General features: G+C 43.4%; 1 protein-coding gene across 1 annotated transcript in view; it reads left to right on the plus strand.

The window, feature by feature from the left end:
- Positions 1-15,215: 15,215 nt before the first annotated feature.
- The window catches only part of LOC132655333 (ankyrin repeat and fibronectin type-III domain-containing protein 1-like), a 36,123-nt gene continuing 25,866 nt past the window's right edge, over positions 15,216-25,472 (plus strand). Inside the window, 4 exon segments of the mRNA XM_060388324.1 lie at positions 15,216-15,289; positions 16,287-16,563; positions 17,772-17,862; positions 23,693-23,800. Coding sequence (XP_060244307.1) covers positions 15,216-15,289; positions 16,287-16,563; positions 17,772-17,862; positions 23,693-23,800 — 550 coding nt within the window.

The raw sequence follows: 25,472 nt of genomic DNA on the forward strand, positions 1-25,472 counted from the left end.
TGCCATCCGGGAGTCCCTGCCTTGGCCTGCCAGAGCAGAAGTCCAGTACTGCAAAATGTTTGACGGGGCTTCCTGTGGCCCCAAAGACCCCGAAATGGCCATGAATCCTGTTATTTTCTCCCTGTGTGGACTCAGGAGGTTAGGGCGAAGCACCTTAAATCAGAACCCTGCATGGATTCAAGCTCATGATTTAAAAGTTTTGAGACTCAGACAGCTCCTCTGTAAAATGAAGGAAGTAGTGTTTACCATAAAGGATTCTCACAAGGATCGAATGATTTATAAGAAGACACAATGCCCCAATAAATATCAACATATGCTCTCCCAACATCCTCCAGCCATTATACATATTTAATTCAAGACTTTCTTTTTGCCTTTCATTTTGTGGCATTATTTGCCTGCTAAGTTTTAAAGATAAACGTTATTGCTTCTTTTGAAGTAACTGGATCGATTTTCTTAAAGCCACCAATCCAGCCTCTGCTGCTGGTTCACAGGCACTGTCAGAGAACAGCGAGCAACTCTGCACTGACTAGAGAGATGCTCTTTGTTGCGGCACTTGACATCCCAGTAGCCACAGTCCTCCAAGGACTCCGCTAGTGTCTCATTAGAATGAGCAAGCAATGCGGTAGAGACAGAGATCAAATGGACAGCATGAGGACTACAGTTAATATTGTACCCTATATTAATAATTAACTAAGAGAGTAAATTTTCATAAGAATAAGAGTAACTATGTAAGATGGTGGATATATTAACTGGACTGACTCTAGTAATTATCTCACTATGAGAACGTTCACTAAACGACCATATCACACATCTTAAATATATATATATATATATATATATATATATATAACTTTAAAATTAATAAAGTCCAGTAGCAGCTGATAAAAAAGATCAGACATTAATTTCATAAATGTGTATTAGCATTTGCTAGCTTCTAGGGACCAGAGAAGTGGGGCAAGATGATCAGAGTCTCTGCCATGGAATTAAAGGTAACTGCTCAGCTCTTCACTCTTTATGTTAGAAAAAAAAAAACAGTGTTAAATAGTTAAATACTCTGAAAGAGATAAGACCTAAAGTAGTCTTTGGAGTCAGAAAAAGACTTTTGTGCAAAAGGGATGTTTTAGTGATTACTGTGAAAAGAAAAAATATATATGAAGGTCAAGAGGAAGGAGGAAGAAGAGGAAAGAGGAGGAGGAGAGGAAAGAGGATGAAGAGGAAGGATAAGGAGACATTTCCATCAAAATGACCAGTGTAAGTGAATTTGCTGAAAGGAAGAGCCTGTCATGTTTGAGGATCTAGAAACCAGAAAGTGAGAAAAACACAACCAGTTATGCTGAAGCCAGAGGAAAGGAAAACAAACCTAGAGCTTGGAGAGGGAGTAGAGATGCTCTCCAGGGTCAGTAAGACATGGCAGTCACAGTGGGCTCAGGAACACCTGACTTTACCTCAGAGTCCTGCCCACTTTGATTACGCTTGTCAAATTCCTTAGAATGGCTCAATCTGTCTAGCAGGGATTCTAAGAAAAAGTGATGAAACTGTTTGCAGAAGATTAGCTGATGATTGTGAAGCTTTGGCTTTTCTTCCCTGGAGACAGGAGAAGGGAGTCATGCGGAGTACCCAGTAAAATGTCTTTTATTGTGTCCCTTACAGGGAGCAAAACAAAATCAGAAATCCAGCCGACCTTAGTGCTGAGTCCATAACTTCTACTAAAAGAAATAGAGTGGAGGTCAAAATCAGCGTGGCAGAGATCCTGCCCTCCACAAATCTGAATCGTTGAAGGAAATGTAAACATTAAGGGAACGAAAACAACAACAATGGAAAAAACAAAAACAAACAAACAAAACAGAACAAAAAACAAGCAAACTGCCTGCTTCTGAAGAAAGACTCATCCCCTGGTAGGGAAGCTGACACATTCTGATGCTGACCCTGTGGCTGGTGATTTTAATTTCTTTGAGTGTACAACAGGATCCAGAAAGCTGGGAATTGTGCATACCTTGTATGTTGTCTCGATTTTTTCCCTGAGGGCAACTAAGTACTCATCCACACTTCTTGTAAGGTCCCCATGATGAAACGAAGATGGATTCCAAGTTCACCCTGAAGAAACAGGTTACTTACAGAACATGAGTGAGATTACAGTGACCCTACAGCAGCAGTTCTCAACCTGTGGGTCATGACCCTTTTGGGGGTCAAATGACCCTTTCACAGAGGTCACCTAAGACCAACTGCATGTCAGATATTTCCAATATGACTCATAATACCAGCAACATTATAAAGTAGCAACAAAGATAAGCGTATGGTTGTGGGTCACCACAACATGATGAACTGTCTTAAAGAGTCACACATAGCATTAGGGGGTATGTTATGCCCTAAAGCAACCTCACTGGAAAATTTGCTCCCATGATGGATGAGAACTTCCCCAAGGCTGCACGGATGCAGCACCGCCTCCTCCTTCTGCCCTCCCTAGTCAATAAATTTGCAGGTTCTCTGTGAGACCATGAAGCTCTGTGCAGTCAGAGCAGAATTACATACTGCCTGGTTAGGAGGAGTAGCCTCACCCAGGTGAGGACCCCATGACCCTCCCTGTGCACCTCTTTTGTGAGAAAGGTCAACCAATAATTAACAGGTTTAGCTAGGATGGTCTTTTACAGGGAGATGTGGCCGGACTCGTGAAGAGGAAAGCTGTCTAGCTTGAAGAATAGTCCTGTTCACCCTGCATACACACAAGACAGCTGTTCTCTTTATCCAGCATCCCTCAGAAATGTAGACTACATTGCCAAGGAGTTCTTCTTGCAGTGGCAGGGGTTTACCCTACTCAAAACGAAACTCTCAAATTCAGGAGATTGATCTAAGAGAAAGGCTCTCACCCAAGGAAGCAGTACGCCTCACCTTCAGATCTCTGACTGGCACTCAGTTTTGAGCCTCTGCTATTGCTTATTATAGTCTTACAGTCTTTAAAAAGCAAAAGCTTCTTTAATGAACCAAAGTTATCCCAACAGTGTCCCCCCACCAAAAAAAAAAAAAAAAAAAAAAAAGCCCAAACAAGTGACAATCTAGCTGGACATTTTACAACTCAACACTATGGCAGTGTTCCAAAGAAAAAGAAACAGTGGAGTACTTTATCTGGATTACTGAACTGAGTCTATTTTCTCTTCATAGCGTTCTAAAACTGCCTATTCGTGAAGCCCAGATAACCATGGAATAAACTATAACAGCAATATAACAGCAATGTATGACAATAAAATATTCTTATAACTAATAACAAAACGTAATTCTAACGATGAAACCCAGATAAGTCCTCTTAGGCATGGGGCAGTCTGATGCCATGGGGAGGACTGGATTGGTATTTCTTGCCATGAAAATAGTCAACATTCAGGTTTGTTTGTTATGAAGCTGCTCAGTCAAGTTCAAAGCTGCCCACCTTGCATGCTTTGTCCTTTATCATTTTCTGGGCCAGCCCTGAGTGATGCCGGAGGAATAGGCGCAGAAAGGATGGGCACGCTGCTGGCCATTGTTCAGTCCTCTCAGGCAGCAAGTAGTTGGTAACTGACCTTCTGACCTCTGTGTGCCGCTCCCGCCTACCTAGGAGGCATGAGGATTTTGTTTTGATCACTGCTATGAGGATGTTACCTAACTCATGCCAGGAATCTCCACCCCCATCAGATGCTATATCCAGCTGGCCAGTGGGTCCAGCAGAGCAATCTCATAGCAAAGATTTAACTTGTTTCTTGAGGATGAGTGGATTCGTGTTGATGCACATATGTGTACATAAACACAAATGAATCTAGTAGGAATTTTATAGCATGTGATTTATAAATACCGATAATATATGCAATGTTCTTTATTGCAAAGTCCTTCGAACCCAATAACTTTGCCCAGATGCATTTCCTTATTTATTTCAACCCCTAACCTGTAGCCAACAGTCATAATTAATTCGTAAGTACAATTTTGACGTTAGCATTGGCTGCTATTTTCTTGCACTTAACTGCAGCAAGACAAAGACAAAGCAACGAGATCCTCTTAGGAGCCTGACTTGCTTACCAAGGCTGTAAGCAACTCCCCTGTTAAAGCAAATCATAGTTTTAAAATAGTAGACTGTTTTCTCAGTTCTTCGTGTGATTTGCCTTGCAACTGCCACAGACATTCTTCACTTCAATTTGTTATATTTATGTACGTGTGTGTGTGTGTGTGTGTGTGTGTGTGTGTGTGTGTGTGCAAGTGCACGTTATGACATGGTTGGGGGTGTCAGAGGGCAACCTGCAAAAGTCAGCTCTCTCCGTCCATCAAGAGGGTTCTAGGAGTCACGCTCAGGTCATCAGGTTTGGGTACAAGTGCCTTTACCTGCTGAGCCATCTCACTGGCCCTGAAATGTTTCACTTCAATTTGCATTATTAATATCATCTCCATTACTTTGTTAAATCTAGACCACGGATCAGTACACTTCCTCTCCCAAAGACCAGAGAGTAAATAAATTAGACTTCGCAAGCCACATATGGTCTCTGTCACACATTCTTTGTGTGTATGCTTTGTTTTTACAATCCTTCAGAAACACAAAAACACTAAAGCCGTCCTTTGCTTGCAAACCACACAAAACCAGCCTTGGGTCAGGTCTGGAAGGACAGTTCTCTGGTACTCGGGTCTAGACAGCTCCTGAAACAATAAAACAAGCTGTGATTTATATCATCCACCGACTCTATGGTATAAATATCCCCTTCGTGGACAATGCCAAGATCCCATGACTTCACCGGACAGGTGCTGAGAAGGCGCAGCAGGGCAAATTACCAGTTCTCAAACACACACACACACACACACACACATACACACACGAGTGCACCACCTCAAGAGCAAAGAGCAAAGCAGTAAAACGGGGTGCAAGGAGCCTGAGCATTTGCTGTCTCTTGATGTTATCTATTCAGCCTTTTACCGATACAATTTTCTTTTTAGCTATAGTCATGTTGACCAAATTTTTAACATTATAGCAATTTCTAAGAGTTAACTGTAGCCCAGCACATCACACACTCTGTGGGGCTCCCGGGACCAGCGCTGCCTTCTTCTCTCTTCCTATGAAAGCCACCTTAAAGAGCCACGCTCTCCTACTGCATGGTCCCAAATGGGCCATGATGACTAGGTTTTGAACGCTCTACTTTGTCATTTGTCTGAGAGGGAAAGCACCCACACATCTTACTGGCGACATTTGGCTGGCAGCAGCTGTGCTTAAGCATGGCAAGGTAGTGAACTACTGAAGGCAGCAAGAACAATAAAAACTGCTATCTCCCATGTAGATGTCCAAGAGCATTAAGAGAAAGAATAAATTCACACGAAGCAACAGTGCTATAACTCTTAGGAAATTCAAATGCAAATGAAAACGACTATGTAGCAGACATTTGGAGGTGACCAGTCATGCTTGTTCATCACTTTTTTAAAAAAAAAAAAAACCTGGATGTTTACACATCTCTGCTCCCTGATGTATTTCTGTGTAGTGCTGGCACAGGACAAGCAAAAACCAGAATGCAGAGAATACTCACAGGTAAATTAGCTCAGGCTACTTTTGTGGATGGGAGATTCTGACACTAAATAGATAAATGCAGCCTTCTGATCCCAACTTCGCTTTTAGTCTTCTAGAGGGAGTAGGTGCAGGAAAGTGTTCCTGATATTGGGGTATGCGGGGAGACTTTTTGCCCTTAATTTAAAGCATTGTTTTCCTAGGGAAATTTAATTTGGGAGAAAATGTTTTTCTAATTAACTAGATGACCATGTGCTGTGCAAACAATAAAGATTCTTGTTTGAAAGTAATGCATGCCCCTGCTCCTAGGACTACCAAGGGAATTTAAGATAAAAAAAAAATGCAAGCAGCTCTGACCTCACATTTTATCAGAGCTAAAAAAGACTCCCCAGCAGTTTTTAATGTCAGTTCCCAATTTAAAAGCCACAAGAGTTGAGCGGGGTCGCACTGTACTGAGCCGTTTCTCATCCCTAAAAATGGCTGCGATTGATTGCAACTGGGTCTCTTGGTGGGTGTGTCCTTCCCTCCCTCTCTGTTCCTCTTGTGCTGGGTTTGGCCTGCAAGGTTAGAAACTGCACATTTAGATGGCTCAGAGGAAGATTTCATAATACTAGTGTTGGGCTGGGCAGTCTAGCCAAATTCCATTCATTAGCCCAGGTGCCAGCCAGAGTATGACCAGCAAGAATGCTGTTTTGGTTCCATAGTAGAGATGATAGGAAATCAGAAATGTCCCCACCCCCCTTTTTTACGTCTGTCTCTTTCTGCTTTGGTTCCTAAGAGGCAATGTATAGACAAATGAAGGGTCCAGGATTCCGGGCTATGGAAGACAGGAAGCTAATCGCTAACTCAACCCCTAGTGGAGCAGCTCAGTCAACAGCCACTCTCTTTCTGGCTGTGTTTTAATCTATTCCGACACTATTCTTTTTTAAAGGTATCTACGTAGAGACATCAGAGTTGTGCGTACGTTAGACTTTAAGCATCCCCCAAACAGAAATTGAATATCCAACCCATCTGATGTTTCCAGAGATGCTGTTACTGAGTAAAGACTAAGGTGGGGGCTTTGGGGAACAGCACATTCACAGACGGTCCCTGCCATAAAGGAGCTTTACATTTATAGAGGAGGCACCTGGGGCTGTCAAGGGAATCAAAATTCTAAAATCCCAAGCTCTGCTCTGCAAACACAAAACAAAGGAGGAAGCGGAAGCTTCTTGGAGAAGTCTGAAAGTTGCTGGGGGAGGGGATATTGGCAGGGGTGCGTGCCCTGGGAAGTTGGGGGTCCCCTGAAGTCAAGGCAGCATAAGCAATGAAGCTGGAGTGGGGCGGTAGAGGGGCCAGGGAGAGGATGGTGTAGAAAACCCAACTTTCACAGCCTGGTCTTCCCGAGTATGCACTGGACGGATGAGGCACCCGTGACTGGAAGATCTGCAGGGTTGCAGGTCTTATTTGTGTGTTGGCAGTGTTGCTTCCTGTTTGGGATTTTTTTTTTCGACTTGAGAGAAACCAGTTCAACACTGATACAGGCTTGTTTGTTGATGCTCTTGCTTCTGGGTTGTCCCTTATCCTTTGGAATAAGAAGCAGCCTGAGACGGAGGAAAAGTGTGCAGGCCACAGCACTCCACAGCTTGCGCTATACCTGCTGTAGGTGATGCTCTCTGCTTGTAGAGTCATGAGTCTGTGACACCTTCCATTGCATCAAATATTTCACCTTCGGGAGATCTTCTTGCTAAACTTCGGAACTGTATTTTAAAAAGCTGCCATCAAGTCGCTGTGGTGTGAAGACTAGGACTTTCTGGGCCCGTCTTAGTTCATTTCTGGTGCTAGAACAATATATCTGACACTGGTTAATTTATGACAGAAAGCAGCTTTTCTCTTGGGTCAGGGTTCCAGAAGCTGGGAAGTCCAGGTGGGTGATACCAACAAAACCATCATGCTTCTTCACCTCACAGCTGAAAGCAGAAACGTACAGAGGAGACAGAACAGGGGAGACTGCCTCATTTTGAGATGACCCACTCTCATGGTAACTAGACAGAAGAACTGACCAATCCTGTGAGAGTAGCATTACTTCCTCTTAACAGCCAAACTGTCTCTCAAAGACACTACTGCTTCCCCGCCCTGGTACATTGGAGACCACATTCAGCACAGCCAGGACAAACCACACTCAAACTATAGCACTGCCCCAAATGACTCAATGCTTTTGAAGCCTGGGCGAAAATTAAATATTTGCTAAAATCGCAAAGCTTGTCATTTGAATAGCCAAAGTTATCTGACATAAATACAGTAAATCAGAGTTCTGAGCCGCAGCCTGACTTTAAGGGGCATTGACGCCTTTTTGTGTTCACTCTCAGTTATTATGAGCCTCCTCGTGGTTTAACCCTGCTTCTGTTCCCAAACTAAACAGAGACAGTCTCTGTGATCTTTGTGTTCAGGTTATGTAGCTTATCTGGTCTTGAAGTTTGTCTATATAGCTCTCTTCCTCTGGGGGTTTAGAAAACATAATTTTCTCAGGGTTCTACTACGGAGTCTTTAAACTGCCTGCGGAGAACTTTCCAGAGGGGTCATGCTCCATCACCTTCCTAAAATCTCCTGTTGCTCTCAAGGGGACTCCTGTGCCCTGCTCTCTTCTTCTACCCCAGCTGATCATGTACCTTCAGGCCAAAAACAGCTACCCCGTCCCCACCCCTGACCTCCCCTACCCCCAACCCAAAGAAGGACATGGAGAAGAAAAACTGTTAGCAACCCAGAACAGGCTGGCTACCCCATGAGGAGAAACTTCACCCTCTGATTTGAATTCTTTTTCTCAAACTCTGTCACCTTTGAAACCTATCAGATGGGTCACAGGATCTAATCAGACTTCCATGTAAGACCAGGCAGCCTCGGAGTGGAACCTACCTCTGGTTTTGTTTTGTCTGTCAAGAAGCCAGGTCCTCATGTTCTACTGAAACATGTTTTTGTAAAGCACATTTCAATAAAGCAGAAATACTTTCTGTTCAGACAAAAACAGTGGTTTCTTCAGAAATGTTAAGCATTGTATCTTTGAGCAGAGTTTCACTGATGGCTTGCCAAGCGCTCTGTTATAATTCCTACTAACGCTTCCTCTGATTTGAGGCTGTCAACTGAATTGTTAGACCAGAGTCCCAGCCCTTCCCTGGAAAACTTCAGCATGGGGCTCTGTGCCAGGGTCGTTTTCCTGTGGATCAAGATTTATATAAAAATACCCCTTTTTACTGGAAATCTTGGGTGACGGGAGTTGAGCCTGAAGTTTCTGCACACTCGTGGTGCTATTGACCGGGTAGATGAAATGGCATTCCAGGTGACCATGGCTGCTGTTGGCACAGGTCTGTCTTAATGGATGTCATCTCAAGAGGTTCCCATTTTGCAGCCAGCCTAGGGGGCGGCCCTTGTCCCACCGTTGCATAATAGATGTCAGTGTGATCCGGGCCCTCAGACTGTTGATTCTCATGTTCTGCATCGGAAAATAGAAAGGAACCTGGGTCTGTGAGAAAGCCTGTCCAAAGCTGGCTGCTCTGGCCAGTGATTCATATATGTCAGAGGAGCAGCAGGGTTCTGCCTTCCCTGAACAGCTTTTGTGGGGGAAGCTGAAGGAATCCCAAGGAACAAAGAACAAAGACAAGCGCAGATGTCTCGTCACTGCTGCAGGAATTAGAGCAGTGGTTCTCAACCTGTGGGCCACGACCTCTGCGGGAGGGGAAGGCTGAACAACCTCTTCACCGGGGCTCCCTAAGATCATCAGAAAACACAGATATTTCCTTTGTGATTCGTAACAGTAGCAAAATCACAGTTATGAAGTAGGAACAAGAGTCGTTTTATGGTCGGGGTCACCACAGCGTAAGGAACTGTGTGAAAGGATCGCGGCGTCAGGAAGGCTGAGCAGCTCTGGATGGGAGCAAACAGCTGACCGGGAAGTGAATAGACTGCCTAGCTGCTGCCTGCTGCCTAATGGGCAGACATGCTCTGCCCTCTCCCCCCTGAGGGTACGGGGTTCTTTGTTTCTCTGCGAAAGCTGGGTTCTTGATGCTATTTTCTTAGCCAGTTCTTTTCTGATGGCAAGATCCAGGACTCCTCTCTCACAGGCCTTCTGAGGAAGTCTGGCTGAATTCTTGTAATGAGCACCTGGTACGGAGCAGTCAAGGGTCTCTTTGTTCCTAGAGTTCTCCCCTACGGGCTCCCCCGCGTGTTGGTTCTTCTAGATGTGTTTGTGTATTTGCTGCCTTTAAAAGATGTTTTATTTTTATTTCATCTGTATATGTCAAAGCCTGTGTGTGTATGTATGTTTATGTGTGTATGCATTCTGTATGTATGTGCACCCCATGCATGCCTGATAGTCACCAGATCTCCTGGAACTGGAGTTACAGGCACTTATTAGCTGCCCTGTGGACAGGGGGGAACCAACTCCAGAATTTCTGTAAAAGCAGGCAGTGCTCTGAACTGCTGTCTCTCCAGCCTTTGCTACTCAGTTTATTTTGTTTTGTTTTTGTTTTTTGTTTTAGCTTTGAGTGCTAACTCTTGCATTGCTTTGTTGCTGCTGCTGCTGCTGTTTACCTTCAGTTCAGTGTGACATTTTACTCTGATTACAAAGTTTTCTCAATTTCACTTTAAGAGACTCGGCCTCTTCAAGAGCTAGTAGCTCATCAGAAGAATAAAATAGTTTGAAATAATTATGTACATAGTTTAATATATAATGTATTAAGATATAATCTAGATGTAAAGAACATATATATATATTTTTTTTTTCAATGCAGTTTATTCAGGAACCTTGAACAATCCTCGGACCCTGCGGAAAGCTGGCCCACAGCTTAAATAGCCTCTGGGTAGCCAACCCCAGCGTGCCACGTGGGCAATGCAGATAGGTCCACATACATGGAAGCAAGCCAGATCCTCAGCCTTAGCCAAATGTGGAATTGTTCGTGACAGAGAGCACTCACCATCGGGAAGGTGGAAGGTGGAAACCAGCTCCATCTTTAAGGCATAGCATTCCGCAGCTCTCTACAGTTCCCCCTTTTTGTTTTAGGCGCATCAGGAAGAGTAGAGGTCTGATCTCTGATATTAGAAATAAATTGGGACTTTGTACCGATGTTCATTTAGGTGTCATCCACCCAAAGAGCATCAGACCCGACTGATACCTTTTTCTCAGAGGCGGGACCTGGGGCATCAACCCGCATGCAATCAGACATGCTCTTCTCTGGGTCCAAAGCGGCTGACCCTGAGTGCAGTGCTTAGCCTCGCATCCTGAGCTTATCATTTTAGCTTTTTATGGTATCCAATCATGCTTGGGGAGAATGTCCTGCTTCAATGGCTGTAAAGGCCTGAATGAGCATGGCTGCATCACACTGTTGTGAGACTCTAATCTTGCATATATACCACAGGCAAACCAAGGAGATCAACACCAGAAGGCCTGCTAACGCTCCCATGCCCGCCCATTCCTTCAGATGATTCATGGCTGCAGCAATCCATGTTGATAATCCTGTGGCTAGTCCTGCGTCCACTCTGGTAGAATTTACTGTGACAATGGCCACTCTCAGCTGCTCCATCGTAGTATCGAATTCTCCAGTCCAATTACCTAAAATATAGCTCGACAATTGTTTAGACAGATTTGCAGCACAGGAAAAATTCTCATGTTGTATGCTAGTGACACAAAGTCCAGCATACTTTCATTGACAGCCAGGTTGAGTGATTTGCCATAGGGTATCAATTTGCTCCTGCAAGAGGTCAATCCTCTGATTGAACACCATCAAGCTTCCTTTTAGTTGAGCATTAATTCCTTTTTGTACAACTAAGGCATGAGCTACATTGGCTAAAGGATTATTCAGGGTCTGAGCAGTCTGCCCAGTATGACTCATGGCTAATGCCCTGGTGGTAGCTCCAACAGCCGCCAATGAGATGGTAGTAACAATGGTGGCTGTAGTTCCAAGATCCCTTTTCTGTCTGAAGAAAGTCATAGCGTGAGGGGCATCAATGGGCACAGGCACCCAGTGAGGCATGCGAGTAACCAGGGTATACCTAAATTTACTAGCATTCCAGCATTGGGCAAAAAAGCAAGTATCATTACCACAATTACTTGGCTCTATCTGGCTAATAATGAATAAAAATGGGGAATATAGACAAACAGGTGTGGGCTTATAGGAAATATTATGAGAAGCCTTAACCCCTCGTTGGAACATCCTGTGTCAGTTCTAGAACTAGCAGTGGTGGTGTCTGAGGTCTGAGTAGGTTCAGGAGACCATTGCCCCCAGGGGCGAGACGTGCTCCATGCCAATTGACTAACTCCATGTTTTCCTCCACTTTTGAAAGTCATTTAAGGTTCTTAAATTATTTTTTTCCCTTTTTTTAAAAATTTTTCATCAATTACACTTTATTCATTCTGCATCCCCCCATAAGCCCCTCCCTCCTCCCCTCCCCATCCCACCCTCCCTCCTCCCTCTGCTTGCATGCCACTCCCCAAGTCCACTAATAGGGGAGGTTCTCCTCTCCTTTCTGATCTTAGTCTGTCAGTTCACATCAAAAGTGGCTGCATTGTCCTCTAATATGGCCTGGTAAGGCTGCTCCCCCCCAGAGGGAGGTGATCAAAGAGCAGGCCAATCAGATTATGTCAGAGGCAGTCCCTCTTCACATTACTATGTAACCCAATTGGACTCTGAACTGCCCTGGGCTACATCCGTGCAGGGGTTCTGGGTTATCTCCATGAATAGTCCTTGGTTGGAGTATGAGTCTCTGGGAAGTTCCCTGTGTTCAAATTTTCTTGAAGAACATATATATTTTTAAAAGATCTTTTTATATTATATTTAAGGATATATATTATATGTTATATATTATATTTATTATATATTTATATATTTTATATTACATATCATACATGTATGTATTATTTATATTATAAATATATAAAATATGTAAAAATAATTAATATAATATATACAGAAGATATATATATATGTCTTCTTTAAAGTATATATGTGAGCCAGATATGGCCACTCATACCTACAATTAGAAGGTTGAGGTAGGAGGATCATCATGAGTTCAAGGCCAGCCTAAGCTATGTAGGACGTTTTACGCCCACTTGGGCAACAAAGTGAGACTCTGCCTCAGGCAAATAAAATATATATTTACGGGTTTCATGGTACACAGGATAAGGCAATGCACGTAGGACCTGGAAGTTGATTCATAATCTTACACATTTGATTCTAATTACATTTTATAATATGTCTGAGAGCTTTGAAGACAGGAGACAGGAAAAGTCTGACATTAAAAAAAAAAATCACTGTTTTGTAGAAAGTACTTTTCTGGGAATGTGTGTATTTGTGTGGATACATACATAAACTACAAAATCTATATGTAGTACCAGGAAGGGAAAGAATGAGAGACACTTCTGAGGTTTCTCACAATTAACAAGAGAAAAGACCACATACCATAAAACAAAATACAATGCTAATGCGAACAGAGCATGCTCATAACACAAATCGGGAGAATTAGTTATGTCCGAGGTCCCTAGAGTTGACTTTGCTGGGTCTCACATGCTCATCAGCATTTCACCAACCAAAGACTGGAAGACAAAGAGTAACAAATAACAAAATATGCATCGTGATCAGCTAAACAGGGTCTTACAGCAGAAAGCCCTTCTTTGCACAGAGCAAGGGAAAAGAACAGTAGTCCTGGCTGGGGTCAGATATGAAGGTCCTTGAGAGCCTTGCTAAGATTTCATTTTATCCCCAAAGCAACTAAATGCAATGAAGAGATAGGATAAATAATGACTTTAACCTTTAATTCTCAGTTTGAAGCTTACCTATTGTTTGAAGATCTCTGTATGGATGAAGAGCCAAACTTGTAGCTATCAAGATCTGTTCCAGGATTGCCACAGTAAAAGAAGAAATGAGGAGTTGACAGGAGACAGTTTGGAAATGGAAATTCCGTGTTTAGCCATCAGTTGGTTGTAAGGAAGTAGGAGAAAGACAAGGATGTGCTGAGACTCTGGTCTGGTGGTTGGATAGATGAAGATTCAATTCACTAACATTGAGAAAAGACTCTTGGCAAGGAGACATGCTTAGAGAGAATTCAGACAAAGCAGGGGTACTCGTGGAAAATTTACAGGAGGAAGCTCAAGTGCAAGAGAGAGGCCATACCTAGAGTCACATGTTTAAGACCCGCAGAGACACAAAAGTTAAGGTGAGCACCAGGGGCAAGTACACAGAGTAGAAGAAAAGGCTAACAATGCCACTACCCACCATTTCACCCCAGGAACATAGCATCAACTGGAAAGAGGAAGAGGAGGAGCCAGGAAGAACTTAGTCAGAGACAGTCAAAGAAGTGGGAGAAACTTAGAGAGCTGTAGCCTGGGAAAAGGAAGGCCGCAAAACAGTAGAGGAGGCCAGAAGCAAGTCCTCCTTCATGGCTGCTACCAGTTAAGGGAGCTCTGGGAAGTTTAGGGAGAGTGATACCTAGAGAGTGAAGAAAGCAAGCTGGACTTTCAAGGGACAGAGAAGAGGGGCAGTGGACGGAGACAGCAGCCTCAAAATGAGAGACGGATGACCCACAGGGCAGCAAACTGAGAGCCACTTTGTCTTAATTGTCAATTATTAAGGTGCCATAGAGAATATATCATAAGTCTTCATGTCTCTTGTTTGTCATCAAGAGGTAGGTGTTCCAAGTGGCTTTGGCTCCTAGGGCTCCTGCTTTGTCAATGTTTGCTTTTAGTCCCTCCTGTATGGAAACAGTTATATAAGACGCTAGCTACCACTTGTGATGTCCAATTCATCTTCCTCTGACTGTGGCCTGTGGAACCGGTGGAAGATGCTATGAAAGGGTACAGTTGCATACTATGATGGGATGTTAGAATTTGAGTGATATGAGAGTGGATGAACACCTTCTTTGAGGATGTCAGAGGAAAAGAGCACTGGACAGGTCAGCCACAAACCCCAGCTCCAGGGAAAGCTGTGGAGAAAAGCTGGGAGAAGGCTGACTAGGGAGCAGAAGAGCTTAGCATACAAGACACTGGAGGGAGAGGGTATTCTCAGGAGAAGGTGCTGGAGGAGGAGCTGAGCAAAAGTGTCTTCACCTGAGATGAGAATGTAGTGAGACTCCGAGAAAGCATTGTCAGTAAAAGGAGACTCGGGAATTAAGAAGATCCTAACGGGCCCTTTGCTGTATTCCATGACCTGATGTCCCTGCTGTGTGTTTGTGTACACAGTGTCTTTACATAGCAATGGCCTCATGAACAAAACTTAGGAGCACTCACCCCAAAGACACTTCAATAAAAGATGAGCTAAATGGCTCTGGCCTAGTGCATGCTGACTTAGGTTTGCGTAAGTACACTCTACAATGTTGCTGCAAGGAAATTACCTACTAATGATGACTTTCACAGAGCACATCCTTGTCATCAACCAATGCATATTTAATATGCATTATAGCTCACATTAAAAACATCACAAAATGCATGCATACTGTCATATAAATCATAACTATCAATATTTTAAAATGAGCTATGTGAATGAAAATTAAGTTGTTTTTCTCTGGAGGGGAGAGGCTTACTTTAAAAAAAGGTGAACTTGGAAAGGGAATGTGAGGACATCCAAGGAGGACTGTGAGCTATGCGAGGATGGGGGCAGGGAGGGGAGGACCACTGTTAAAGGCATTCCTGGCAGCACAGCTTATCATGTGACTGAGTCTGGTCTTACTCTCCCCCTCCCCCACAGTGGAATGGAGCATGTCTAAAGACTTTTCCCCTTTGGCCGGGGAGATCATCATGGACAACCTGCAGACCCTGAGGTGGACACCACAGTAAGTGTCCTCCTGATGGACTTGCCATCCTCTGCCTTTTGCACAGGGCGCCTGGTAGCAAATGCCCACTCAGCCAACACCCAGCCCTCTGACAAGAACTGCCATTCGTTAAGTGTGATATGTCTGGTCCCCATAATCTGAGTCTCACAAAGGGGCGAGCAGACAGCATGAACCACTTTGTAAGCTGCCATGTTCTAAGGAGATCAGAAAGAAACTGGCCTCGTGTGAGCCTTGAAAGTGGCTGCTTTCTGGATCACAGTCTAATCTGCAAGGGGATCAAAGGCTCCGAGAGATCCAATTTTGACTCCCTGTCTGATGGTAAAAATAACAGCCTCATCTAGCCCTCACCCCCACCGCCTCACTGAGATCCGTCATCAATTGGAGTCACACAATTTCCTGAGAGAAATCCTTTTTCTCTGATTAAAAAAAAAAAACCTGCCTAAATCAGCTACCACACAAAAGAAACTTATACATGGCAAAGATACAATCTTTCTGTAACATAAACTAACTGTGAATGAAAAGCTGGAACTAACCATCTTTATTTGTTTAACCAATCTAACTCAAATATTAATTATTCATTTATGAACCACAAATAAGCATCCACAAAGCTTTGCTAGTAGAAACACCTAGCAAATCTGCTCAGACTGAGGAAACTCTGAATTTCCTCAAACAATTACAATTCAGAAGATGTTATTATACATACATACATTATATATATATATATATATAATTTTTAAATCAAGATCTTTTAAATGTAATCTCAAACTTCTAAAATCCAACTCAAATAATTAACAACTTAAGACCTTCATATGGGAGGAGCACAGAAATATTTCTGTTGTTTTCTTAGAGGTTAGCCAATTAAAATAGTTATCCATACTACATAACCCCGAAACCTAGCATTAAAAAGCTGCCGTCCAGATTATTCTAAGAGAATTGTTGGTGGTTTGGTCACCACCAAGAATTCTGGCTTTTAGTCCTAATCACATGTCTACACCAGAGAGCAGAACTGTGGATCACCAGAGCGAACAAAGCCCCCAAGTGGGTGGCCCCAGAGATGCTATCAGGAGAAGACTGGCTCCAACACCACAGCTCGCACAGTGGAAGGATGCAGGAAGAACCCCACGGAATTTCCACTGCTTAAAAGAAAAAGTGATATCGTGATAAAAATGGAAAACTCTCCACAGAGAGGTTCTCTGACATCTAAACTGGCTTCTCCAGGGATGAGGTTTTTCCACTCTGCCGTCCAATCAGAGTGGTGCAGGTATTATGCTGAAGTAAATTTATAGTTCTAGGCCATTCCTATAACCCTGAGGTGCATGAAACCCAATTTTCAATGTTAGAGAGAAAGGTGTTAATGTCATCATATGGTAAGGTAATATCATTGAAATCCTAGCAAAATCTCCACAAAGATTTCTTTTTTTTTTTTTAACGCAAACACATTTATAGTAAGCAATTGTTCACCCAATATTGGCTTCTCTACCACCCCTTTAGTCTCACAGAGAAAATAAAATAAAATAAGAAAAGAAAGAAACCTCAAAGCAAATACTAAAACCATACAAAACACTTTAAAGGATTATCAGCAAGCAAAAATCAACACCTTAATTCTTAATGCCATAAAAAGACGTTAAAGAAAATAGGCCATCCTTTTAATAGCAGCTTTAAACTTGAAGTCACATCAGAAAGTTGATTTTTTTTTTTCATGCTTGAACAGCTAAGTAAAGGATGCTCACTGGATCACTATTTATTGTGGCACAAAACGAAAAGAATCCCAGAATCCACCAGTAAAAGACTGGTTGAATAAATGAAGGGCTCTGGTCATAGTCAAGGACTATGCAGCCACTGAAAGGAGTTCTGCCTTCATGCGCTAGCCTGCCAAGAGATTTATTGTAGCTTGCTAACTTTCTAAAGAAACCTGATTGAAGGCTGTCGCCTTTGGAGAGGGGAAGATAAGTAGAAAAAGGTGAGGGTGGGAGATTGCTGTTGTTAGTAAACCTTGTAAAGCTGTGTGGGTTGGAAGAATTTGTGGTGTGTGTGTGTGTGTGTGTGTGTGTGTGTGTGTGTGTGTTAGTCTTTTGTTTCGTTTTGTTTTTCTATTTTTAATTATTTTATTTTGTTTTTTGGTTGGGGCTTTTTGTTTGTCTGTTTGTCTGTTGGTTTGTTAGTTTTGTGAAAAGAGAGAAAGAAAGGGCGAGTTTAGTGGGTGGCAAAGTGAGGGGGATGTAGACAGAGTTGGGGGAAGGGAAACTGTGACCAGAATATATTATATGAAAAATTGATTTTATACATACAAATATATATGTATATGTATGGAGAGAGAGAGACAGAGAGAAAATTGGCATATAATTTAGGGCCATGAGGAGTCAGGAAAAGTAACTATGATATTCTAATTCCAAAATCGAGAAAGTGCACAGAAACCGAGAGAATCCTCCAAATGTGATGGATTACAATGCCTGACGCGGTATCCTGTTTCACTTCTTTGCAGGGCCAACAGTATTTTGTTCAAGTCTCAGCTTACAACATGAAAGGATGGGGACCAGCTCAGACCACAACTCCAGCCTGTGCCTCGCCCTCTAGTAGGTGGTTGCACTTCCAGGATGGCAACATGCTCGGCTGCCCCACCCCTTGGGTGCCCCTGCCAGCTCCCCTCCCCCACAGCTCCTCCTAGCAGCAGCCCTGGAAGAAAGGTCCCTCTGCGGGAATGCTCAGAGGGTGGCAGCTCAGGGGATGGAAGGGGCCATTGGAAATGACAGCAGTTTGCTAACAGTGGTATCTTTCATTATCATTAGCGGTAAAAAAAAATCTCAGCTTCAATTCAACATCTGTAGAATGGGTCTAAGTCGCATCCTCTCGCAGGGCTTTGTAGGGATGGAGAGGACACCATGAGAGTGGCCAGCCATTTTTAGTTCTCAGGGTTCCTTTCCTTGTCTGCAATGGACTCATCCCATTGGTCTCCTATGAGAATGAAACCAAACACCTTTGACTTAAAGACAGTCTGCCAAAGGAAAGCTAAAACTTTTAGTGGTGACTGAGGAACCAGCAAAGACTTCTTCCAGTCATTTGACGATTAATAATTTATGCCTGGTATGTTTGTTATAACTCCCTGTGTTTGGTATAACCAGAAATTTTAATTACGCAGAACAAACATCTTCAGACAGACAAAAGAGTAGACTGTTCTTGACAATGGGCCTCACACTCCAGGTTGTATTTTCATCTGTTCAGAAAGTTATTACTGTCATAATTAAGAGTCATGCCCTGCACTTCTTGTAAGAGTGAGAACTGCTTAATATTTTGTGGAACATAACTTGTATCATATTCAAATGCCTTATGGATGTTTGTTTCCTTCTACCTCACTTTGCACACTTTGGAGCTAGTTTGAAGAAATCAAGATGCAAATAACTGCACAAAATGTGTGCTGCAGCAGTATATTAATAGTGGCTTAATATCACGTGTAGCAAAGAAAACAAATAGCCCAGTATTAGTGTAAAAGTGAAGTATGGTATATTCATGTCCATATTAAAGAACCAAACATGAACAATCACTAAAAACATGAGAAAAAGGTATCGGACGGGTCTGATGCTCTTTGGGTGGATGACACCTAAATGAACATCGGTACAAAGTCCCAATTTATTTCTAATATCAGAGATCAGACCTCTACTCTTGCCTGATGCGTCTAAAACAAAAAGGGCGAACTGTAGAGAGCTGCGGAATGCTGTGCCTTAAAGATGGAGCTGGTTTCCGCCTTCCACCTTCCCGATGGTGAGTGCTCTCTGTCACGAACAATTCCACATTTGGCTAAGGCTGAGGATCTGGCTTGCTTCCATGTATGTGGACCTATCTGCATTGCCCACGTGGCACACCTGGGTTGGATACCCAGAGGCTATTTAAGTTGTGGGCTGGCTTTCCCCAGGGTCAGATGATTGTTCAAGGTTCCTGAATAAACTGCATTGAAAAAAAAACCATTGTGTAGGACTGTAAAAAAAAAGTCCCAAAATAGAGCCTGTATGTAAAATAATGATGATCATGATGATGATGACAAGGAGGAGGAGGAAGATGAATGTAGGAACTCCATTCATTTAACCATTAGTTTATCTACAACTGGCTAGGTTGTGTCTAGATCACTATCAGAATTTAACAGTGGGCTGGGGAGGTGGTTGAGGCAGTAAACTGCTTTCCACACAAGCAAGAGGACCTGAATTTGATCTCCAAAACCCACATAATAAAGCCAGGTATGTTTTTGTAGCGCCAGTGCTGGGGTAGGGACACAAGCAGAAGGAGGCTAAGGCAGTCTAACAAGCATGTCTCAATGAGAGACCATGTTTCTAAAACAAAGATGGATGGCAACTAGAGAAGACACCCAAGTTTCAGGTCTGACCTTCACATGTGCATATATGTGTGTGCACATGCACACAGACAGACAGGTACACACACATTTAATAGTAGATACCCGGGTTATGAGTTTATGATTTTTCTGATTTGTGTGTTTATAATTTTCAAATGTTATGACAACCTTTCACCAAAGACAAACTATGAGCCAGGTGATAAATTGTGGGCTTTGTGCGCAGTGTCTCTCCTTACCCTCACAGAAATCCTTCACCTTCCCCACAGCCTTGTGGATTTGCATCACTGTCATTGTCATCTGTGGCAATGCCACCATCAGAGAGAACCTCCATAAGACTCATTTTGTTCTGGGCATTAACCTAAGAACTTTATACAGTAGCCATGATCTCTTTGATGATGAAGAGGGAGCGATAACCTAGAGGCCTATTTTACAGAGCACAGCCTTCGCACAGTAATTCAGACAGAGGCTTTCCCGGAGGACACATCACGGGTACACAGCTGGACCGTGATTCAAAACTTGAATTTGTCAAGACCCTTCCATGTCTCCTATGGTAACCAGAGCCCCATTATCAGACAGAATAGCAGGCTGAAGACCAGCCAACTATGCCTACTACCTCCAGGAGGATTGTGGGGTGATACAGGGTTACACACGGCCCTGGACCACCGATACCACTGCTCTCCAGACTCCCTCTTCATTTGATAATTTCATTATGAGTCTTATTTGGATATTTCCATTGCTAAAGACTTTTCAGAAACACACTCTGGGACTAGCAAGAGTGAGACACTGAGGAACCAGTCCTATTGGCAAAGGCAGGGGTGTGTGGTATTGGAGATGGAGCAATAGAAAGCACAAAAAGGCTAGTCTCGGTTAACCTGGGAGCACAGGAGGGGAACGAATTGCAAAGACGCACCCCACACAAATACTTACCTGCAGACGAGGCTTAACTTCTAAAGCTCAGATGTCTGGGTTCCATAAGTTTTGCCTTCTGTCCAGACGCCCCTCACACAAGCTCATGTGTAGACCACTCTCCGGAATGACAGGAACGGTTGTTCAGGGCTTAGATGAGTCATTTATTTGTTGGCAATTAACACAGCGAAATGCAATGCTTTCTAAAACGGTGTGCTTGATTAGCAAGGGAAAGAACAGAAAGCCTAGCATGTGGTTAGAGTTGCTGCAGACATGCCATATCACTTGGAAAGAACAATATAAAAACACTCCCATTCTATTTATAAACAAAGTATGACATTGTGATGTAACATGTATCAGTCTTCAGATATTTACTAGAGGACAATGTACTCTAACATGATAGAGTAATTGGAAATTTGGTAATATGTTCCAGTAAGCTATAAAACTTTTTTTTAATATTTTTACAAAAGGCCTTAATGTGTTTTTATAGACTTATGTTATATGGTATGGTACATAATAAGAGAAAAGCACCCAGACAGGCTTGTCTGAGTTACGATCAGGAAAGCCCTGATATGGCCCAGTGAGTGTAAGCTGTGCATTGTGTTGCGATTGAAGTGTCTCATTCCCAGAACAGTGAGCTGTGTTATGTGAAACAATCTGCCCTTTTCCTACCAGGCTAAGTTTATTCCTGTCAGGTTCCTGATTTCTTAATATATTTTCAATTTTCTCCCTCATCCCTGAAGTCTCCCATTTTATGTAGTCATCAGAACTTTCCCAACATCTATGAGGGAAAAAAAAAAAAAAAGAAAAACATAAAAAAAAACAAAAACAAAAACAAAACAAAACAAAAAAAAAAAAAACAAAAAACAAAAAAAACCCCACTCTTTTCCAAAATGTTGGCATTGCTCAGAGCTTGCTTGGGCTGCAAGTGAGCATTAGCAATTTTCTTATGTATCATAAAGTCATCAGAGCCAGCTCACCTCCAATGTAATAGGACTAGGCTGAAAAGCAGAGGCCCATTCCACTGCCCCTACACCCCTGCTTGTACTGATGACAGCATTAAGATTCATTAGAACACATTACCATGCTCAGGTCCATGTCCTAACTCAGCCACCCAGGAGTATTACTCCAGTGCAGGCTCCTACTCATCCTCACTGCACCGTGGGCACTTTGAGAGCAATGACTTCAACTAAAGGAGCAAGGACCCATTCGGGGTCATGAGGGCAATTGTTTATTTTGTGTCCAGATGCAAGCTGCACTGTAAATGGTCTAAAGGCCTCTGGTGGTTATTTCCCTAAGCTTCAAATGGGCCAGCCTTCCTCAACACCAGCATGCTTGTATTCCCGGTGCCTCGCCAATAGCATTCTGGGCATCTCCTGTGTGCTGGGATGCTACCTGACTCATACTCTTTTTCTTTCAATTGCATCTTCCAAAGGAGATTAAAAACTGACTTTGCAGAGGAGAAAAGTGAGGCAAAGAGGAGTTCAGTCATGGATCTTGCCCACAAGGAACAGTCTACAAAGGCCAATGTTCTGTCTCCAGAGTTGACCAGAACTAAGCCCCAACAGAAGAACTCCAAATAAGATCTAACTCTCTTGCCCAAAAGTGCACAGAATAATGAAATGAGCATGACCGCTACACATGGGATCACTAGACCTCATCACAATGCTGGCAGGGCCAAGGAACTGAGTGACACAGGTCTGGAATGGGGAAGGGATGTTTTAGCTTCATCTTCCTCAAGGTAAAAATGGAGAACCATACATAGGAGAGAATGGGAATGAAGAGGGACTTGAAGATCTCTGAGGCCTCTTTCTTCTTAGATAATCATCAGATGGGATGAAAAGTAGTGTTTCCACACTAACTCGCCTTCAGGTCTTATTTACAGAATGCATGTTACAAGACAGGCTTTGTGCCAGGTCCCTAATAATGAGATGAGAAGAAATCTCATTTCATCCCCATAAACCTCTCACAAGACAGACACCACCCTTGTTTTTCAAGTTAGGGAGTGAAGGCCCTGATGACAGAAAGGACTTGCCTGGGAACAGGAAGAGGCAGTGCTCAAGTTGGAGTTTAGAGCAGACCCCACGACCTAACTGTACCTTACCCTGCCTGATGTAAAGAACCCTCTCTGGGTTAAGCTGAGTACCAGCGATGTCCCTCCTAAATGAGCTGTGCATGGACCCCTGTGAGATGCTTGGACCTATCTGCTATGAAGTACTTGACTGTGTGAATGAGGAAGATTCTATTTTAGACTAATTCTGTCAGGGAGCAATTTGAGACTGACTGGCTTCTCTGAGGGGGAGTGACTAGCCTTCGTGGAGATAGATGTACTTGAAGTTGTTGCCTTTGAGATGTTCAGGGGGAAAAACTAGAAGAGGAAAAATAGAAGCAGGGTTGCACAATGAAGTGACTGACCTGCTGGGGGAAAAAATCTAGAGCAGAATTGCAATCTTGACATAAGTCCCATATGAGTTATTACTCTTGATATCATTATAGCCAAATGGAATGAAAATAGAAAGGAGAGACAATCTCAGTGGGGACTGCAATTTAAATTTGCCATGTAAGCTAATACTGTATATTTAGAGACGGAGCAGACAGGGTGGTTGGTGGCTCGGAGTATGTGCAGGGGCTGCTGTGCCAGCTAACCAAAGCAGACATTCATTAGAGCAAAATGTAGATTTCCATTTCTTGGCATCTGACGTGGGCTCTTTCCTTGGAAAGAAATGTCAATTTGGCTAAAAGTGTGAAACCTACAATAAAAGCATTGGGACTGTGGATTTCATCTGTCTGCACATTCTCGCCTGTCTTTTCTACTGTGAAAATCCAGTTGAAAGTTGGGGTTCCGAGTGAAAAGGTAACAGGGGTGCTGATCAGGACAGGGGATGCTGAGGAAGGGAGGGGGGAGGTCTAGGAGAGGAGATATTGGGCTTCCAAATTTCCTATTTCTTTTGGCTCTCGAGTACTATTTTCTCTTGCCCAAAAAACTGCCCAACACAAGAAGCCAACCACAATTACTATTTTGCATAGGGTTCTGAACAATGGCAGCTCCCAAACTGTCGGTCGGCATCGCCGCCTGCCAGGTCTGTGTGTGCACTGAACACAAAACCCCCGCGCCTCGGCTTTAGAATGTCTCTCTGTCTCTTTCTTTTGTTCAATAGACTGGAAAGACTATGACGACAGAGAGCCCAGACACAAGGGACAGAGCGAAGTTCTGGAGAGCCTACTGCAGCAGGTCCGAGCCCTTCATCAGCGTTACAGCTGCCGGGGTAAGGATGAAATCTGCGCTGGCCCATCAGCTGAGGTCTCAGCAGCGCCAGTAATTTTAGCAGTTTCCCAGCTGGGCCATACCTTCTCATTCATCAGGGAAAAAGAGATATTAATATTTGTACATCTGGAATCACTTTACAGTACTATCTTGCTTTAACACTTCCACTGAGCCTTCCCTCTCCTTTCCTCCCCTTCCTCTCTCCTTCTCTCCATACACACACACACACACACACACACACACACACACACACACAAGTTTTAAAATAAGCACAAGTTGGGGGTGAGGGGTGGGAACAGCCTCTGCTACCATTCTCATCTCTGAGTTAGTCCTTCTCAACACTCCTCTGTGGGGCCTATGAGACAAACTCAACAATGACAGCCACGACAACCCTTCACACTGATTGCTAAAATAGCTTTACAATGCATTTCCACATCCACTGTGCCGTCCTCACTTTGGCCGTCATGAGGGAAGCTAAGTTGGTTTGCCCAGTATCCTAATGCCAAGCTACGGCCTGGGATTTGTGGTGCCATGTCCAGTCATCCTGCTGTGGCTCGTTTTTTTTTTCCCCGTGAACTTTGATCCCATCTTGAACTTTAGTCTTCCTCCGTCCCACTGATTGGATGTGAGGAGAGCTCACCTCCTCTCCGTTTTAGCCCTGCTTCACCCAGAGGCTCTGTGAGATGCTTTTAAAAGCTTCTGTTGCTTGGGCCACTCAGATGGGACAGGGTCGGGTTTCTGATCTGTGTAATGATTCGTGGAAGAGGCACTTAGTTTTATTTGGAGAATTAAAGCCTCCACAAAGTTTTCATTTTCCATGCTCCCATCAGATCTCCAACTGCTCTGCTCTCTAGATTCAGGGCGCTGCTGAGCCAGCTGGGTAAAACACCCATGGCTCATGCTAAGATGCTATGCTCGCTGTTTAGACGAGGAGGCATAAATCATACTTAGCATTAGCAAAAAGTTTCCCAATTACTATAAAGCTCTGACAACAGGGCCCTTCAGAAACACTAGCTCTACCTGGATATGAGGACAAGTGTTTGCTAGAAAACGATGTCTTTCTAATGAGAGGTAAATACATGCGAGGGCAGCTGGAGAGGGAAACCCAAGTGGGATTTTCATTCCCAGATCTCTAGGAAGATTTGACATCTCCCCACACCCCCACTTCACAAAAAGGAGACCTGCAAATGTTCTACACTGACCAAAGTCCATTCAGTTCTGGTTTCCTGGGGCTCATTTAATCAAGTTGGGTGTTACCTCAATTCCTCTCTTTTCTGCCTCTCCCTTGCTCCCCTGCCTACTGGCTCCTGTATGAAAGCAAAGGTGATGGAGCAATCGCACAGGTGATCTTTACAATCCACAGCTCCTCTGAGGAAGGAAGCTGAAACTGCTCATGACCAGGAAAGTTGATTTTGGGTTTGTATATTACTAAGGGTTCAGATGCTCTCCCTATTACAATATGACTACTATCCAGTAACCAAGAAATGACTTCCTGGATAGCCCAGTTATTTCTATGATTTCCACTCAATTCTTATTATGCATGTACATGCCCCTCCCCCAATCAAAGCTGTACGCATATTAGGGATGCTGCAGCTAAGGAATAAAGTGAACCTTCCCCAAAAGGGACTTTTTTTTAATTTTTAAAAGATATCCTGGGCACTGAAATAATACAG

This window comes from Meriones unguiculatus, chromosome 7 (assembly GCF_030254825.1).
Source record: "Meriones unguiculatus strain TT.TT164.6M chromosome 7, Bangor_MerUng_6.1, whole genome shotgun sequence".
Lineage (NCBI taxonomy): Eukaryota > Metazoa > Chordata > Mammalia > Rodentia > Muridae > Meriones > Meriones unguiculatus.